The 17,178-nt window shown below is 41.0% G+C and overlaps 1 protein-coding gene across 1 annotated transcript in view; it reads right to left on the bottom strand.

The window, feature by feature from the left end:
- Positions 1-10,805, bottom strand: part of VAV3 (vav guanine nucleotide exchange factor 3) — a gene marked incomplete at both ends in the record, with an annotated part of 150,443 nt that extends 139,638 nt beyond the window's left edge. Inside the window, one exon of the mRNA XM_082286879.1 lies at positions 10,602-10,805. Coding sequence (XP_082143005.1) covers positions 10,602-10,805 — 204 coding nt within the window. The remainder of the gene's footprint in view (positions 1-10,601) is intronic.
- Between the last annotated feature and the right edge of the window lie 6,373 nt (positions 10,806-17,178).

Here is a 17,178-nt window from a genome sequence, read left to right as displayed (position 1 = left end):
AACGTTTTTAAGACTTAAAAAGCCATTCCATCACATGGAAATGGACACAAGTTCTGAGCCAGAAAGAACAAGTCCTTAATTAATATGACAACTACCTTTAGAGGACCTACACAGAGAAACCCCACCAAGACAGCAATTTTGCCCCAAAAAAGAACATCTCAGGCTTTCTTCGCTGCCAAGCAGAGGTCACATGAACACATTACAATCACTGTAATACTACTGATGGAAGGATCCACTCCTCAGGCCTCTTCCTAGTGAGGTGTGCTAAGAGACAGTGTTACATAATACATTCCCCCTCTTGTTTGAGGACTTTTTTTATTAGCTCTTTTCTTATGTTTCTCTTATTGGTCATGGCAAATAACTTGTAATTTCTTTTTTTAAAATTATCTATTTCTTTTACTTCATAGGAGCTATTTTTAACACTAGAGAATAATTCACATTACATTAATATTGCTAGAGCTTGTGCTCTTGAAATAATGTGATGCACAATGGGGCTTCCAAGCAACAAAAACCTACATGCTCAGAAAAGAGAAAGCAGATAGTTTAAATTAAGCAGATTCCCCAGAGGTCTGCGAATCTGAGCAATTATAGCTGGGGAGACACACAAATTTGAAATATGCTCCAGTGTGCTGCTCAGGAGCTTCTCATGAAGTGCAGCTCACCCTGTAGCCAGCATGGCTCAGCTATTCCTATATCCACACTCTCCCATCACCGTCTTCGTTAACAGGCAAATGTCCCAGGCAGCAAAGCCTTTCATCTCAGCTAATCATTTTACCAGGGTCTTCAGCAGAAAGGAAAACTATAGGGCTATGATACTTCTATAGAGGCATTCCAACAGGATTACAGGAGTCACTTCCATAAAGCTTCATAAAACCTGCAGCAGCACAATGTAAGTGTAGCTACCAGCACTTACTGAGGCACAGTACTTCTAAACAACAACACTGCTTGAAGGCATCACTGAGAACAATTGGGGAGTTAAACCTCAGCTTTTAAAAGAGGGCCATCTGTTCGGCATACTTGCAGTGAAACCAGCGGCCTCAGCACAATCCACAGAGAAGACGCATCACCATATTCAGTGCTGCCAACCACAACTGCAAACTGAATGAACACAGACTCTGAATAACTCTCATTACTACCTGTAGTGATTAACATCAAGACACAGTGGTGGGGAAATGTGCACTACCCTCTTTGTGATGGAGAAAAAGATCAGGACAGGCAGAACTCAAAACAAAATGGCTCAAGTTAACTCTTAAGACTCCCATTAAACCTCAGGATATTACACACCTGTTAAAGGCCACTTAAGATTTTAACATATTCTGCACTTTTAAAAACTCTCTAAGAATTCAGTCAAACCAAACATCGCTAAGAGGATACATACACGTCCCAAACAAGCCCTCTGGGGTATGGCCGAAAAATTATTACTTCACATCAAGCATCCAAAAAGCTAAGTGAGATACACACACAAAAGAAAGGGGGAAAAAAAGAGAGAAAAGGAAAGTGGGAAATCAAAGTTCAGCAGGAATTTTCAACAATATTTAAAAATAAGCACTTGACAATTCAGAAAAGTATGTGATACAACCCGATACCCTGCACTGCTTTGTGCACATACATGGAGGGTAAACCATTAAGAGAAAGTGAAACCTTAGTATTTCCACACACAACTTCACACAATTTAGCAAAATTGGTACTACTGTGAAATGCAAAACTTGAGCCACAAGGTAGCACGAAGAGGTTTTCAAAACAGCTGCCTCAATGTAAGTTAGGTTTTAAAACCTTAGCAGAAATCCCTTTTCAACCAACCACACATCAACTGACCATAAGACCAAAGGCAGGAGCCTGCAAGGGCACTTAATAAGGGAGTCTCAATCTTTCTGTTTTGAGAGTGAAAGATGCTTCAGGCAATAGCAACAGTTTGAACATTCTCACTGGTGTTTCCTACACTCTACTTATTTTCCAGATAAAAGAAATTCAAAGCTCGATCTAAATCCTATAGAGATAAGTAGGATTAATGAGTGTTCACTTCAAGTTACAATTCACATGGTAGCACTATGTCATCACCATACTTCCACCCAGAGACACCTAAAATCTGAAGGGATATTAGTGCAGAGAAGGCGTGGTCCTCCATCAACCTTTAACCTTCTTTGTGCTGGAATCAGACATACTTATTCAGAGATCCTGAGCAATTCAGAGGAAAAAATACCATGGCCATCGTGGCCTTTTATCAGCTGATATCAGGCATCACTGCCACATGAGGCAGTAGTTGATGGGAATTTGAAGTCAATCACTGGAACACATAAGTATAACTTAAATCTTGACTGCTAACATGCAAGCAGAACACAAGGAATTACACAATCTATGATGATGCTGTAATTTTTACAGTATCTTAGAGTGTGTGCAAGCAAAATAACACATTCCTTTCTTAATGCATCAAATTTCCTACACAACAGTGAAGTGCAACTGCTGTGACAATTAACATTTTTAAGGGCCAAGTTCTAATCACTCCATTTTAGTTGACTGTCAGGCTTCTTTCCATGTAGAAACAGTGTGAATGAAGGAACAAGCAATGGTACAGAATACCCTAAGTATAGATTATACAGTACACACCATTATATAACTCAGAAACAATTGGGTAAATTTGATGGTGCCAAGGATTAAAGGGCATATTGAAGGGTTTTGGAAATACAGATCATCTTGTTCTGCTAAGCTTTACCAGTTAAAAATATGCTTTTAAAAATGCCTTGGTTTGTTGGGTGTTTTTGGTTGGGGTTTTTTTTTCAGAAAATATTTGATTATAGCAATTTTTTTTTTTTTTTTGCTTCTGCAAGGCAATCATACTATAGTCTCTATATGATTCAAATTAAGTTTCACAGATAGAATGAGCAAAAAAATAAGTACTGACAGATTAACTGAATACTTATTGACCAATTATAAAATAAAAATCTGAATGAAAGTAAAGGTCAAAAATATTTTGGATTGTAATATAAGACAACTCAACCATAGGTCTGCAAAAGGATTTTAAATAGTACATGAGTGGCTTTTGTACAAATTGCTGCAATACCTCTATAGTATGCAATTTGTGTCTAATGTTTCATGTTCTGAATAAACAAAGAAACAAATATCCTACTAATAGTCCTTCAGTGTTTCATGTTACCAAGGCATTCACTATTGACATTTAGTATAGGATGACAGAAAGGGTCATCGACCAATATTTTTCCAAAAGATACATTCTCACTTGACAGTGTGGTGAGCTGAAGCCAATAGCATTCATTGAGCTTTGACAGAATATCTTTCTCTTAAGTACAAAAATTCAAAGCCTTACTATACAGATGTCAGTTCAGATTGCATTCTACACATCGTAAGTCTTAGCAAACAACTGGTATTTCACAATGCCTCAAGTCTTAAACATGACTTGTCAAAGCAAAATAAGAGGAAAGAAAAGGTAGCTTCAGATTATGCCAAGTACATTAAAAAGTGCGGGGGAAGAAATTAATAGCCATTTAATAAACTGCACATCAGTTAGTATTTCTCAGTGAAATAGAACTTCTGAAATACTGAAATAATACAATGTAAGGTAGTACAAAACATTCCTATGAAGTATTATGGAATAAGATGGAAGTACTGCAATGCTGTTTCACAGCAACAGAAAGGAGAAGAAAAAATCAAAGGATTTTGATGGAGGATTTTGTTCAGTTTGGTCTGCAAAGAACTACAGGTACAATTTTAGTATTGGGGGAACAAGTTCAAAAACTGACACCTCTATATCAAGTAAAACTTAAAGAAGATAAAACTGTCAGTGATCTAATAAAACAATACATATTCCTCTGTACTCAGATGCCCACACAATGCAGTGCACAAGCCAGGACTTCCCTGCCTGCTCCAGGCAGTGACACACTCGGGTCTGGACAGAAGCTGCCCTCTCTCCCGGCATGTAGCAGCACAGAGAGGGGAGCACACCCCAGCGGCTTTCCTTTGCAGCCACAGGCACTTGTCCTATTCCCCTCTGGGTCAGCTGCTGGTCAGGGAGCCAACACGACTTCAGCAGAAGGGTCTCCTCTATTTCACCAATATCAAACTGTTCTCTAAAGTCCTTCCTGCCCATGGCTCTCAGCAGCCTGCTAGCTGCTGCTCCCAGTTAACCCTCCTCCCCAACACCCACACCAGTGAAACCCAGGCTCAGCTATGCCAGGGCCCTCCTGGCGTGGCCAAGATGGATGCACCACCACACTCCCTGCGGGGTCTGCCTCTCACCCCTGGCAGCTGCCTTGCCTCTCTCTCCCCTTGCAGCCCTTTCTCTCCTTACTCTCTATTTCTTTACAACTATGACTTCATCAACTCTTTTGACCTTCAAAGGAGAGCGGAAAGGGATGCATGTGAGAAATCCAAGATCCTCTATCTATCCAACGCACAAACTGTACTGATGTTTTCTGCTAACCCAGCCTGATGTGCAGTGCTGCAGCCTGGCAAATAACCTCCTGCAACTCACAGCCGTAAGGCAGCACATTATAACAGACTGGCATGCTAGCAATGATAAAGCCACTATCCATTATCATTAAAGAATAACACAGCATATCCAAAATTGAGTTTCTGTACTTATCTTGCAATAAATACCAAAATTCTTAAGTGTCCTGCTTACTGATATCCTTTTAAAACCAGCTTCCCAACTTCTTCTGACCATTCTCTCTAGTTAATTTTGTTTCCCTTGATTATTTCCTCCTACTTCTTTTATATATATATATATATATATATATATATATATCTCCTTTAACCTATTTGATTTGTTTCTTTTCATAAGCAGTCCTTCAACTTGCCACTGTCACAGGTCTCCCACCTTTGTCAGACAAGGCTCAAAAAAAACTTGGCTTTTCCCACATGACACAGCAGCATGCCATACACAGACATTAATTTATATTATCCACTTCTGGCACATGCTACAGCCTCTGTGAGAAACCAGCACAAATATTTTTTCTGTAAATGCATTACATAGCTGCCAGCACACCAAAATTCTGTGCAGAAGGGAACATTTGAGACACCTCTTGGCAAGATACATATGCTGCATTTAATAACTGTATAATAAACATAACGTGTAAAGCAAGCTTTACCCTAGACTACAACTGCAGTTTTTCCTTCCCCCTGCAATGCAAAAGAATCCATGTGAGTCAAAATCATTACATCAGTTTTCAAGAGCTATTTTCTTTATCTTCTTAAGGTAGGAAGAATTACCTAGAAAAACCAGGTCACTACTTTTTCATCAGTCTGTTCTTAGCACAAAACAGAGGTCATATTAAGGTTTTGCTTTGAACAAATATTTGTTCAAAACATTTTATCAAGTTCAACACATATAAGATATGCATATGTACACACAACATACATATAGATAAATATGCTTTTTCTGGATAATATATCTTATGGCAAATATAGTTTTCATTTAAATGAATCATGGAAATAAAGTTAAATGTGGTAAAGATGCTAAGTGGACCAAAGTACCAGCAAGTAAGCAAAGAGACTGAAAACATTTGAAAACTGAATTCTTTTAAATGCATGTGAATATGCAGTAAGATTCAAAGAATTCAAGAAGAATAGGGGGCAGTTAAAGACATCTCTTGTTTCTACACTGACAAAAACTGAACCAGTTTCTACACTCTTGTTCAAGCACAAGAAGTTCTACAGTTTCAGAAAAACTGTATTAATCTAAATGTATCTTTGTGGTACTTCCTAGCACCTAACCTAACAAGAAAACACAGCATATCCAGCTGTGAGGAGCTTACAGAGGGGGATGCACACTCAGGACAGGAAATCAGGGTTGTCACCTAGGGGGAATGGGGAAGCCTCACACCAAAGGCAGGATCAGAGGAAACAGAGAGGTATGTCTCACTCAGCACAAACACATCCTGAGACTACCTGCTACCACTGTAACCAAGAAAAATAAACTCCTGTATAAAACGCTCTGTCACCACACCAAAATATTACATGGATGACAAAGATAACCAACTTCCTTTGGACAACATGGTCACACCAAAAAAACTCCCTAAAATTAGAAAATACTTGAACTTTTAATACTAAGTGAGGAGTATTTTGTTTATTTTTATTAGAATAATAGGAAATAGTTATTTTTAATATTTAATCTGTGTCAACATCCCCTTTAGGTAAACTCCCATGCCAGTATTGCATTAAGTGCTGTTTTCCTGTTTAGCAATCTCTCACAAGTTAACTAAATGCCTTGCAAAAACCATTTCAAAACTAGTTTGCTAAGTACTAAAGATAAAAGATAAGCATTAAACAGACGACATCTTCTGCAAATCCATCATAATCCATTGGTTTAGGTTTTACATTTCTGGTGAGAAATTACTTAAGTTCTTGTCTGATTATGATTAAACATTAAGATTAGTACTTTTTGTTATGGATCACTTCTATTTTTATTACTTTTACCAGCCTACATTAGCCAAGAGGCAGCATGTGAGGTGAGTCAATGATTACAGTGAACAGCTCTAAAGACAGACACTGAGCTTCAGTGCTCCATGCTCCCACTGTCACCAGAGACTGATGCTCCACTTCAGGGGAAACCCTGCAACACACCAGCACACCAGTCACACCTCCCTTATTCATTTAGTGCATTCCCTCTTCTAGCTCCATTCCGAGCAGCTATAGTGTTTAAGTGTTTGGTGCCTGCAATAAGACCACTTTCAAAACACTAACTGAATCAGACAGGCTCCCCTACAGTTAAAGGCCAAAAGGTATTACTTGATCCACCTCTTACATTTCCTTTTCTGATGGCACGCACACAGGTTGAACTAACTCAAGTTGTTAGCTCGTGGGAGTTCAAACAACAAAGTTTAAGCGTTGACACAAGAGCTCTTAATAGAGCTGACATTTTTCTGTTCTGTTAAGAGTGGGAAAAAAAAACCCTGGACATGCATGTCCCTGAACCTGAATTTCTAATCTCATACAAAGCCCATGTGTAATTTTTCACAGGGAACCTCACACCAAGACACACCAGCTTCTCAGACAGGAGCCAGGCAGCACTGAGCTGGCAATCCGGAAGAGGAAGGCTCAGTGCTGCTTAGCCTTTATATATGCAAGGTTTATACTTTAACATCTGAGGTTCACTGTCTGTAAAGTGTAACTGACTGAATCAGCTTCTGCTCTTCATAGGACAACTTCCACTAACCAAATATACGTATGTTCATAAGCATACAGTAATGCAGATGAAAACAGACAGCATTCAAAAAGGTTCGAACCCCAATGTTATGCAGCCTAAAGCCACTGAGACATTTCTCTTGCACAGGCATTATCTCCAAAAAGGTAAAGGGGCAGAATCCACAGATCTCAAATGCATAAAACAGTCCACCCTTGAAAACAGATGTGACAAGGTGCATGGCTGGTGATGGAACAAAGGCATGTGGTTCCCTGTGCTAGCCAGCCCATAAAAGAGAACACACCCCCATTGCCATTTGGTCAAGCACACTTGTGTTGCAATGCTGAGCATCATCAATCTCAGTTTCTACTCCTGCCCCAGCAAATCAACAGTGCTCCTGTTTGAATCAGACTCCACCAAAAAGCAGCATCTGGCACTGCAGCATCAGTCACAATCCCTCTGCACTTTTCATATAGCTTATGAGGGGTTACCAAGGACTACTGAGCAGAGCTGATGAGCATCACTGATGTGTGATCTGTCACATTTATTCTGAAAAAATAAATATGTAACAAAATGAAAAAGACTTGACACGCCAGAGGACTGACACCTACTCCCAGGTCTGCCAGAGGCACTGCCTCCCACTTTCCTGTTCTTTGGAGCTGGTGCATTTGTAACTAGCCTCCAAGACATGAAAACTTGGTTCATAGAGAAAGGCCTGAAACATCAACTGCAGTAAGAGACACAGCCAAAATCAGTCTGACTTCAATGAGGCCCATTCATGAAGCTTTTATCCACCCTTCTCAGTCGCTGTATTGATCAAAACTTGTGCAGTAAGAATCCCCTGACCCATTCTAAGACTAAGTGGAAGAAAACAACATCAGATCAAGGAATACAGGAGCTGCAGCTCAGTTTTAGAAGATGAGGGATAAGTGCCATATGAAGTTCAAACAGGTCAGCTAGTCAGTACAGACACAGCAGCATTTTCAGACAGACTCTGCAGTCAGTGGCCAAAAAGATTTTCATCCTAATGCCTACTCTGCTCTGCCTCCAGTGCCTGTAACTCATTACCCCACAAGGAACAGGTGAGCTAGCTTGCGTTTCTACAAGACCCCAAGTTCCTATGACACAGCAACTTTATGATGCAAATCTACTGTGATGCAGTATTAGTTTACTGACAAGTACTATTCTGACAAAACTCACAACTTAGGGCCCAACTCCAAGCAGATCTCACCAGCTGAATAATCTTCACGCCACTGAGACCTCTCCGTAAGTTATTACTATGAGCTCTTTACAGTCTCAGCCACAAACTACAAGCAACTGGCAGAATTTCAATTTCAACAATTTTTGAAATTTTCACTTGAGTGATCATTTCCAGCAGAAAGGGTGTCCTCCAAAGACTTCTCAAAAACCCCACAGAACCTCACTAAGATCACTGAATCTTGAACTCACAGAACACAAAGGTAACATTCCCAGTAAATTTAACACTATGTGGAGTCACCCATTATAGATTTTGATCCAGCAACAGTTCCTTTTGTTTAAAAAGTAAAATCAGTGTAGGGCAAAGAAATGCACCACTGGAGAGTGCAGTCTGCAGCATTGTAGACTTAGGTACCTCAAGCATACAGCAAACAAGGAGACAACCGTTGTAAATAATCCAAGATCTACAATTATAATCCATAGTTCAAACATACTTAAATAAGTATTAATCTTGATTCCCAAACCTGCTCTAACAAAGAAGACAACAAAGCATTTTGATACTTAGTTTTAGTAGACAGAGGGAGACTACCACGGTTTTAATTCATCAAAAATAAAATCAAGTAATAGTGGTCCAGATAATCAACATTAATCTAGAATTCAAGATGATGCAATGAGTTAGCCATCTCAAAAATACTGTGTAATATCATGACAACACCCTTCTAGTTCATTAAAAAAAAAAAAACCAAATATAAACCAAGGCTCTGGTTTAGCAAGAGCTGAAACTTACAAGTTGTAATGGTACAGAGAAAAAACTGAACTGGATTTCTTCCACTCAGAGAAGCCCACCCTTTGTGCAGCTCCATCACTCACATGAAGTCTTGCCTCTGCATATGCCATTCAAGCAGGCGCTTGAGCTCTCAAGTACACTGAGATAGCCTTTATGCCATTCACATCTAGTGCAAGAGTCTCAGAGCTTTGAGTCTGACTAGCTGAACTACATTTTCCCTTTCTGCACTCTGAGCTTCCAGAAAATGCTGCCTTGGTAGTAAGACACAGCTGCTAAAAGAAAAAATTAATAAGAAATAAAATAACTGGGTTTATAAGCAAACATCGACAAAGACATGGACAAAGTAGTGTAATTCACTACTACTGCTTTTTTGCCAGCATCCTAAATGTGAATAGCAATAGCAATATTATTATAAATCAAAAAGAGAACCGTAACATTGAAATGTTACAGTACGTCTGTTTCTCAATGTTTTAAAACACATGACAGGCTCAGAAGTTAGTTTCCTTCCAGACAACATCTGCTTGGCTGCCACCACCTCTGCCAAGGCATAGGTGTGCATGAAGCAGTGACAGGAAGTCATGTATATATAGTCTCTTCTTGAATTATTAATATAATCTTATCTCGATATCTGAAACCAACTTTATGAGTCACAGTAACAAAGCATTAGTCCAAACTAAAAACCGCATTTAAACCAGGGCTGAATTAGGAATTACACTTGGGTATTAAATAATTATTCCAAATATCAACTTAAAAAGACAAAAATAAAAGGGTCTGAATAAAATTTTTTTAAAATAGTACTACACAAGCAACCAGCTACCAAGAATACGATTTCTCATTACTAATCAGTCTTCTCCAATCAACTCTGTAAGTCACAAAAAACTGGGAAGAGCAGCTCACTGGCGCTACCAGAGCTTCACCCGCCGCTTCCCACAGCCCCTGCTCTGCCTTCCCCGCTCCTCGGCCACATCGGCCCGGCGCCCTCCCTCCCCACCACGTCCCTAGGTGTAGCCAGAAAAACTAGAAGCAAGAGGTCGTTTGATTTGTAGCCTGCTCACATTAAATAGTAACGCACACAGATGTTCAATTGTTGACCCTGAGACCACTGCGGGAACTTCTTCCCACGGCCACCCCGCGACGGGCCCGGGGAACTCTCACCCGAACCGCCTCCCGTTGCGGAGGTTTCCGGAGCCGCCAGCCCGGCGCTGAAGCTGAGCCCTGTCCCAGCACCCAGGACGGGACGCGCCGAGCCCGGGCTGGACGGCCGCACCGCGCAGGGAAGGTGCCGGCAGGGACTGCCCCAGGTCCAACTCACGCTCACCGCCCTGCGGGCGCGGAGGCTCCGGGCTGGAGAGAGGCAGCGGCAGCACCCCGCGGGTGCCGCTCCGCGCCGCCACAAGTCGCAAGGCAAAGCACGCGGAGACCCCGCGCGCGGCGCGAAGGGCGCGGACACGGGCAGCGGACAGGGGCTGGGGAGAGCAGCCTCACCTGGGACATCTGAGGGCGCAGGTTGATCTCCTTGAGGTTGATGGAGTGGCTGCGGAGGTTGTTGAGCAGCTGGCAGAGCAGGACGCCGTCGCGCAGCGTCTGCGCCAGGTCGAAGACCTGGGCCGTGTCCCAGGTCACCCGGTGGTTGGGCGGCAGCACCTTGCAGCTGATCAGCCACTGCCCGCACTGCTTCCAGGGCTCCATCCCCGCCACCACGCCGCGATGCTGCGGCCGCGGCGGCCTCTGCTGCGCCCTCCCGCCACCGCCGGTACCCCGGCCGGCCCGTCCCGCCCCGCCCCGCGTCCGCGCCCGCCCCGGGAGGCGGGTCCGGCGGCTCCCACCGCCCCTCGCCGCGCCCCGCGCCCGCCCAGCCCGGCGCGCCCGCACCTGCCCGTTCCGCGGCGGCCTCGCTGGAGGCAGGGGCGTGGGGTGCTGGCAGCCCCTGGCAGCCCTCGCCGGGCAGCTCCCAAGGCCGATCCGTGAAGGTTCTTGTCTCGTCTGCTCGCCCGATGATGGCGTAAACACAGCACCTGCGGCACACAAGGCGCAGCTCTGAGACGCAGGTGTAGATAGCAGCGCAATGGCATTTTCTGCCTTACTGTCAGTCCTTTGTCCTGTCACTAAGCAAACAGCTGAGTGCTCAGAAAAGGTTCAAGCAGAATACTCTGAGCGACTTCTAGAAACGATAGAGAACACATCATGGCATAGTGTTGTTTTCCCATCTGTTTTCTCCTAAAGTACTTTGCAATTACTTGAATTTTATTTGCATTTTAAATAATGTTTAAAAATCTGTAATGACTTCCAGCAAGCATTCAGACAACTTAAAAAAAAATACAAGTGATTTTAAGTTACTAAGTGTGACAGACTCCAAAACCAGACAACACAAACACCACGATATCCTTCAAAACTCAAAAGCTATTATTTCTTTTTGATTTTTGAAGCAGTGCTGGAAACTTAATTTCTACAAAAAAAAAAAAAAAAAAAAAAAACAACTCTTAAAAGGATACAAAAACATGGGGTTTTTTTAACCAGTGAACCCTTTATGAGTACTATTAACATTTATGTGAGGGGGAAAAAAAAAAAAACAAACGAACAGTCCAGGGTGAAAAAGCCTTCCAAGAACAAAACACTAACACAGTTATTCAAGATAGTCCACTGTTGCTGGTTTCCACACCTCCTCAGTTAAAAGCCTGACACTTACTGCTGTCTGAGCTCAGAATAATCGCACAAATCCTTTTAATAGTTTCTAAAAGAATTAATACAGACATTATGGGAATTTATTTCAGAAGTTGTGGCCTAGCAAGTGATTTGCATGTTTCAGTAAGGTCAATATGCTGATTCACTTTTTTTTTTTTCTTTCTTTAAACAGGCAGTATATCTGTTATTCCAGGCATTTTCCTGAGCAGCCACTGGCTGCCGAACATGCCACAGGACAGCTCACCATTTTGCATTGCATGCGCCCAAAAAGACAAAGGCAATCATGACCCAAAATCCAGCTCCGTGATCTGTAACACCTGTGCCACTGCCCAGCAGGTGATGGGATGAGACAGGTGTGACTTGTTACCTCACTAGAAGGTACAAGTGTTGCTCAAGGTCATCTGGGAACAGCATTTGTTTCCACTCTTAAAGATGCCCAAAGTTGCATACATTATCTGGGCTGGCAAACCAAAGAGGCTCCCAGGTCTGCTCAGTGCAGAGGAAGCTCAGATAGCCTGGCCTGACATGTCAGAGCACAAATACATTTTAACTGAATGCAAACTCCAGTTAGAAGCAAGCAGCTTTGCATGAATCAAAAGAGGGATCCTCATTGCAAAGGACTGGTGACAGTGCAGCTGAGCTTTAACTCTTTAAAATCATTTTACATGGGAGAGTGTGACATTAGGTTGAGTTGCCTCAGTAGTGCCTCCTTCCCAGCAGGTCCTTCCTGTTCCAGTCCTACCTGGGTGGTCGCAGCCATGCAGCTCCCGTTTCTCAGGAAATGTGAATTCTCTGTTTAACAACCTCAGCCCAAACACTGGGTAACAGGTACCTCTGCCTCCTCAGACCATTTGATTGTTTTATGCCTGAGCAGCTGGAGGAGAGGGCAGGTTGCAACACAAACATGCTATCACAGTATCAGACTGCCTGCAACCAGGCAGAATTAGAAAGAATTTAATTCCTAATTTAAATCAAAAGGGACTGAAACTAACAGTTTGTGCTGTGATCATTTGGATATCATCATCCATCATAAAGAACATAGAGCAGTTTGATCAAGACTACAATAAACACTTTCTCATAGAAATATATTTTTATCTGTGTCACGTATGAAAATAATTCAGTTGTGCCCACAAGCTATCCACTCTCAGGCTGACAACAACCATAACACTGAAGCAAATGCAGAAAGTAGAAAAGCAAAATAGATAAAAGAAACAGAAAACCATCTTCACTACATTATCCTCATCCCCACTTCAGCTACCTCCAGCCAGGATTGGTGGTACGGCACTATGAAAGCAACATAAACGGTTTGGATGCCTTTGCAGAGATACCAAAAACGAGCACTGTTCTGATTCATAAATAGCAAGAAAAACACTTCAGGCTGGTTGCTCAAACCGATCCAATCTTTTTTACATGGTTAATACGAGCAGTCCAACATTCCTTAATCTAAAATTTGCATCCAAACAATACATGCGCTTTAAAGGTGATGGCTGAAATTCTAAATATCTGAAAAACCTACACTGCAGTTTTAAGTTGCTTCTAAGTCATAGGATGTTATAGTACAATATTAGAACCAAATTTCATTGAAAACACACTGGTTTCTCTACTGTATTTCATGTAATTAACTGAGCAACATTCTTCCAAGTGGAGAAGAATCCATATAACCATACAAATTCCAGAAAAATAGTTCTCTGCAAAGAGTTACATGCTTGAGAGAAGGGAAGGGGCAAATGGATTCAAAGCCAAAATTCATGGTCAGCACAGTCTTGCTAGAGCAGAAGGCAGAAATATTTGCACATTCACTTTCCTCCTCTCTTAAGAGCACTCTTAACAACCTTTTTCAGCCTCCTACGTTGTCCTCAGTCATTCATTGGAAGGAGTTCAACTTTTCTTCCAATCCTAAAATTCGTTTCTCTTCAAAAGCTACTTCTATATGGGTTTTTTTGTTTGGTTGGGTTTTTTTTGGTTGGTTTTTTTTTTGTTTTTTTTTTTTTTTTTTTGGGGGGGGTGCTATTAATAGAAAAAAATTAAAAGAGAGAAAAAAGAAAAAAAATCTATACCTCAAATATGAAGTACTTTAAATGAACCAATTGCTGAAGATATACTGGAAGTTTGTCCTATTTCCATCCTGTTCTTCTCCCTGTACTCCATAGATCTATCTGGATTGAAAGAGGGGCCAACTTACAGTCACCTCAGTCCATCTCCCCGGGCTTCACCAGGGGTGATCTGGCAGACAGATCCCAGCTGAGATTTTCACAATGTTCAGTGTACAATACATACTTTTTTTTTTTTTAAATGCATCAATAAGCCATTTGCTGATGCATTTTTTCCTCTGGATTTTCTATAAAGAAAACCTTTCGGCCATACATTCCCCTTTCAAAATACTGCAAAGCAGTGAATAAAAACAAAAAAAGAAATATTTATTAAAAGAACAGCAAGTCTGAAGGAGAATTGTTCCCCAAAAGACACACAAAAAACCCAGCTTTTGCATGTTTTTTTCTGCTTGCAGGAGACAGCTGTCTCCTGACTCGGGACATAATCATAAATTTTTTTCTTTACTTGTGTCCTGTACTGCATCCCATGAAGGTGGCAACTTTCCTATTCTTTTCTTGTTGCTTTACTTAAAACAAACAAAAACAAGCCACCTGAATTTGTTTAATAAGGGCACATTCACAAGCTTCCTGAAATAATTACTTCCTGGTGTCACCACAGTTGCTGCATTTGAACTACACTTACATTGCTCAGCTTGGGGAAAATTAATCAATGAAATACAAAAAATAATAAACCAATATATGTACACACATGCCCTCTCCTTTAATTACTCTTGCAGATAAAATAGTGCCTAGGGCCATGAGCCCTAGGCACAAACCCACTTTGTTCGAGGTACCAAACAAAGATAACAAAACGGTAGATCTCTTCCCAAAATGCATCATTCCTCACTTCTTTTTCCTACTTCCTCCCTTCTTTACTAATGGATTCATCAGTTCTGGTGCTTAAAGTTTTTCTGCCTTCTGGTGATTGCAGTTTTAAATGCTACAGGCAGAAAGAAGTGCAAGCACAAGCAATGAACTGCCCCCATTCGTGGATACCAAAGGCCCACTAAAGTCTTGGCTGAGCCAGCCATGCTCTCATGCTCAGGGCTCATGTCCCAGTTAGACCCACTCAATTATACCAGTAAAAAAACTGAGTTACACGTCGTCTGCAAGCAAGAACATGCAGTCTTGTGTCTTGGCCATTTGTATCTTCCTCACATTTGGATATACACTGAACTGCCACCACTCCTGGCCAGAAGCCTCCCTTGAGCCTCTTTCCACTTGGCTGGATGGGACTAGCAGACAGGTGGCCACAGTCCAGGATTTCATGAGGAGCCTGCTTATCTCACAGTACACATAAATGAGGGTAAGATGGCCGACCAGAATTCTTCAGTAATTTCTGGCTGCTGCTGCACATGAATATCAGCATGGATCAAGATCTCCCAGATGCATCTGGCTGTATCCTATAGCTACAGGCTCCAGTTTCAGAATTACTTTGGGAATTTTGCAGCAGAAAGTGAAAAAGCAGCGCTACTTTTACTTCATTCTTATTAATAATTTGTTTGTGTTACTGTCTTTTACTACAATACCACCTGAATTTCAGCAGAGCATTATGTTTTACTTGAAATAACTGTTTCAAATTAGCATGGAAGAAGTTATAAACAACTGACCTGAAATCTAAATGAAGCACTGAAAACAAAAATTATGCAAAGGAAATAAAGGAGGAGGATGTGTGGAGCTCAGTATTGAGTTTAGTTTTCAATAAAGACCTGGAAGATGCAGAGAAATAACTTGATATATCAATGTATAGGTAGTTATAAATGGAAAGGAAATCTAAATGCTAACACATGAAATGAACACCAAGACACTGTTTCCAGTAAAAAATTGCCTGAATGCATAAAATGCATCTGAGCATTTGAGAAATCAGCGATGCTGCAAGGGAAAATCCACCCAGACTAGTCAATGTGAAAATAAGACATTAAAGTAGTCAAAGAGACTGCCTATCTCTAACAACTAGCTACCAAATAATCATCTTAAGAGATGAAGGCATGGGCTCACCTCTCCTGACAAAAACCTCCTTTTTATTGAGGTTAACAGAAATTTGTCCCATTTTACTGTCCAGAATCCTATGTTGAATTCCTAAAATAGGATATTTGATATCCAGAAGGCCAAGTTTCAGCTTTCTAGAAACCATTCATACAAAAGGAGAAGGCTGTTGATGTGCCACCTGTTTGTGCTGAACAAAAAAGGGAAGCCAGACTCAGGCAGCCACTCACCTCCTGCCAGCAGGAAGCAATGGCATTTACGATAAGGAAAACATTTATGGGCAGGCAAAAGAAAGGAAATTGTCTTGTACTACTTTATGTATTTTAACCAAGATACCAAAAAGACTGACTTCTTAAGAATCCAAGCAACTTGAAACAGTAAATAAAATAGTAACCTTCCTCCTGTTTTTTTATCCCTTTCCCCCAGTTTATCTCCATTTCTCATCTGCCACAGGTTGTTTTCAACAGCCTGATGATGATTTCAAGGCAAACCCAAATCAGATTACAGGATAGCAAAAACTTCCCCCTTCCCTCAATACAGAAGGAAAAGAGATGCTGACAAAAATAATTTTGTGGTCTCAGGTGACAAGGGGTATTTTTCTCAGAAGTCAAGGTGTTCAAGTGCATATAACCAAGACAGGAAAAGCTAGAAATTGATACAAGTAAGCCCTAAAGCAAGGAAAAGATGGGTTTTATGTTTTTTCATAACCTATACAGTACCAAGAATCCAGAAAGGTTTTCCGGCATGCAAAAAGGGATCAATTGCTGAAAGTGTGGCACTTACGGGAAACACTGTGCACTGGATGTAGTCTGAATATATAGAAAACCAAGAAAAAAACTTCACGTTAAAATAGAAAGTCTCTACCTAAAGCTTGGAAAAACAAACCCAAACTGTTAAACTATTTCACCCTCTCTCCATTCATTAAATACCTACTCAAACAGTGAGACAACATCTGGAATAATGTTTTTAACTCTATTACTAATAGAATATTTATTTTAAAATTACTGCTAGTAGGCAATTGAATTTTTCATATCCTAAAGCCACAATTTACTAGCAGCCTCTAGTCTCATGCTGTGTTAACTGCTAAAATAAATAGGGCAGTTGCATAGAATCTCTGAGACACTTGTTCCGGTTTTCCATTTACAATGTTAAATCTGTATTTACATACTAATCTAAGTTCTGTAAATGAAAGTTTCCTTTTATGCTTATGAGTCAAAAGTATTAATAATTTTTAACAACAGAACATTCACATTTATTTTTAGAGAACTCAGCAGGCAAAATATTTCTAAACATTCAGTTGGCAG

This window comes from Coloeus monedula (assembly GCF_965178545.1).
Source record: "Coloeus monedula genome assembly, chromosome: 9".
NCBI classification, from domain to species: Eukaryota; Metazoa; Chordata; class Aves; order Passeriformes; family Corvidae; genus Coloeus; species Coloeus monedula.
Note: the sequence above shows the minus strand (reverse complement) of the source record. Positions and strands in the feature narration are given on the sequence as shown.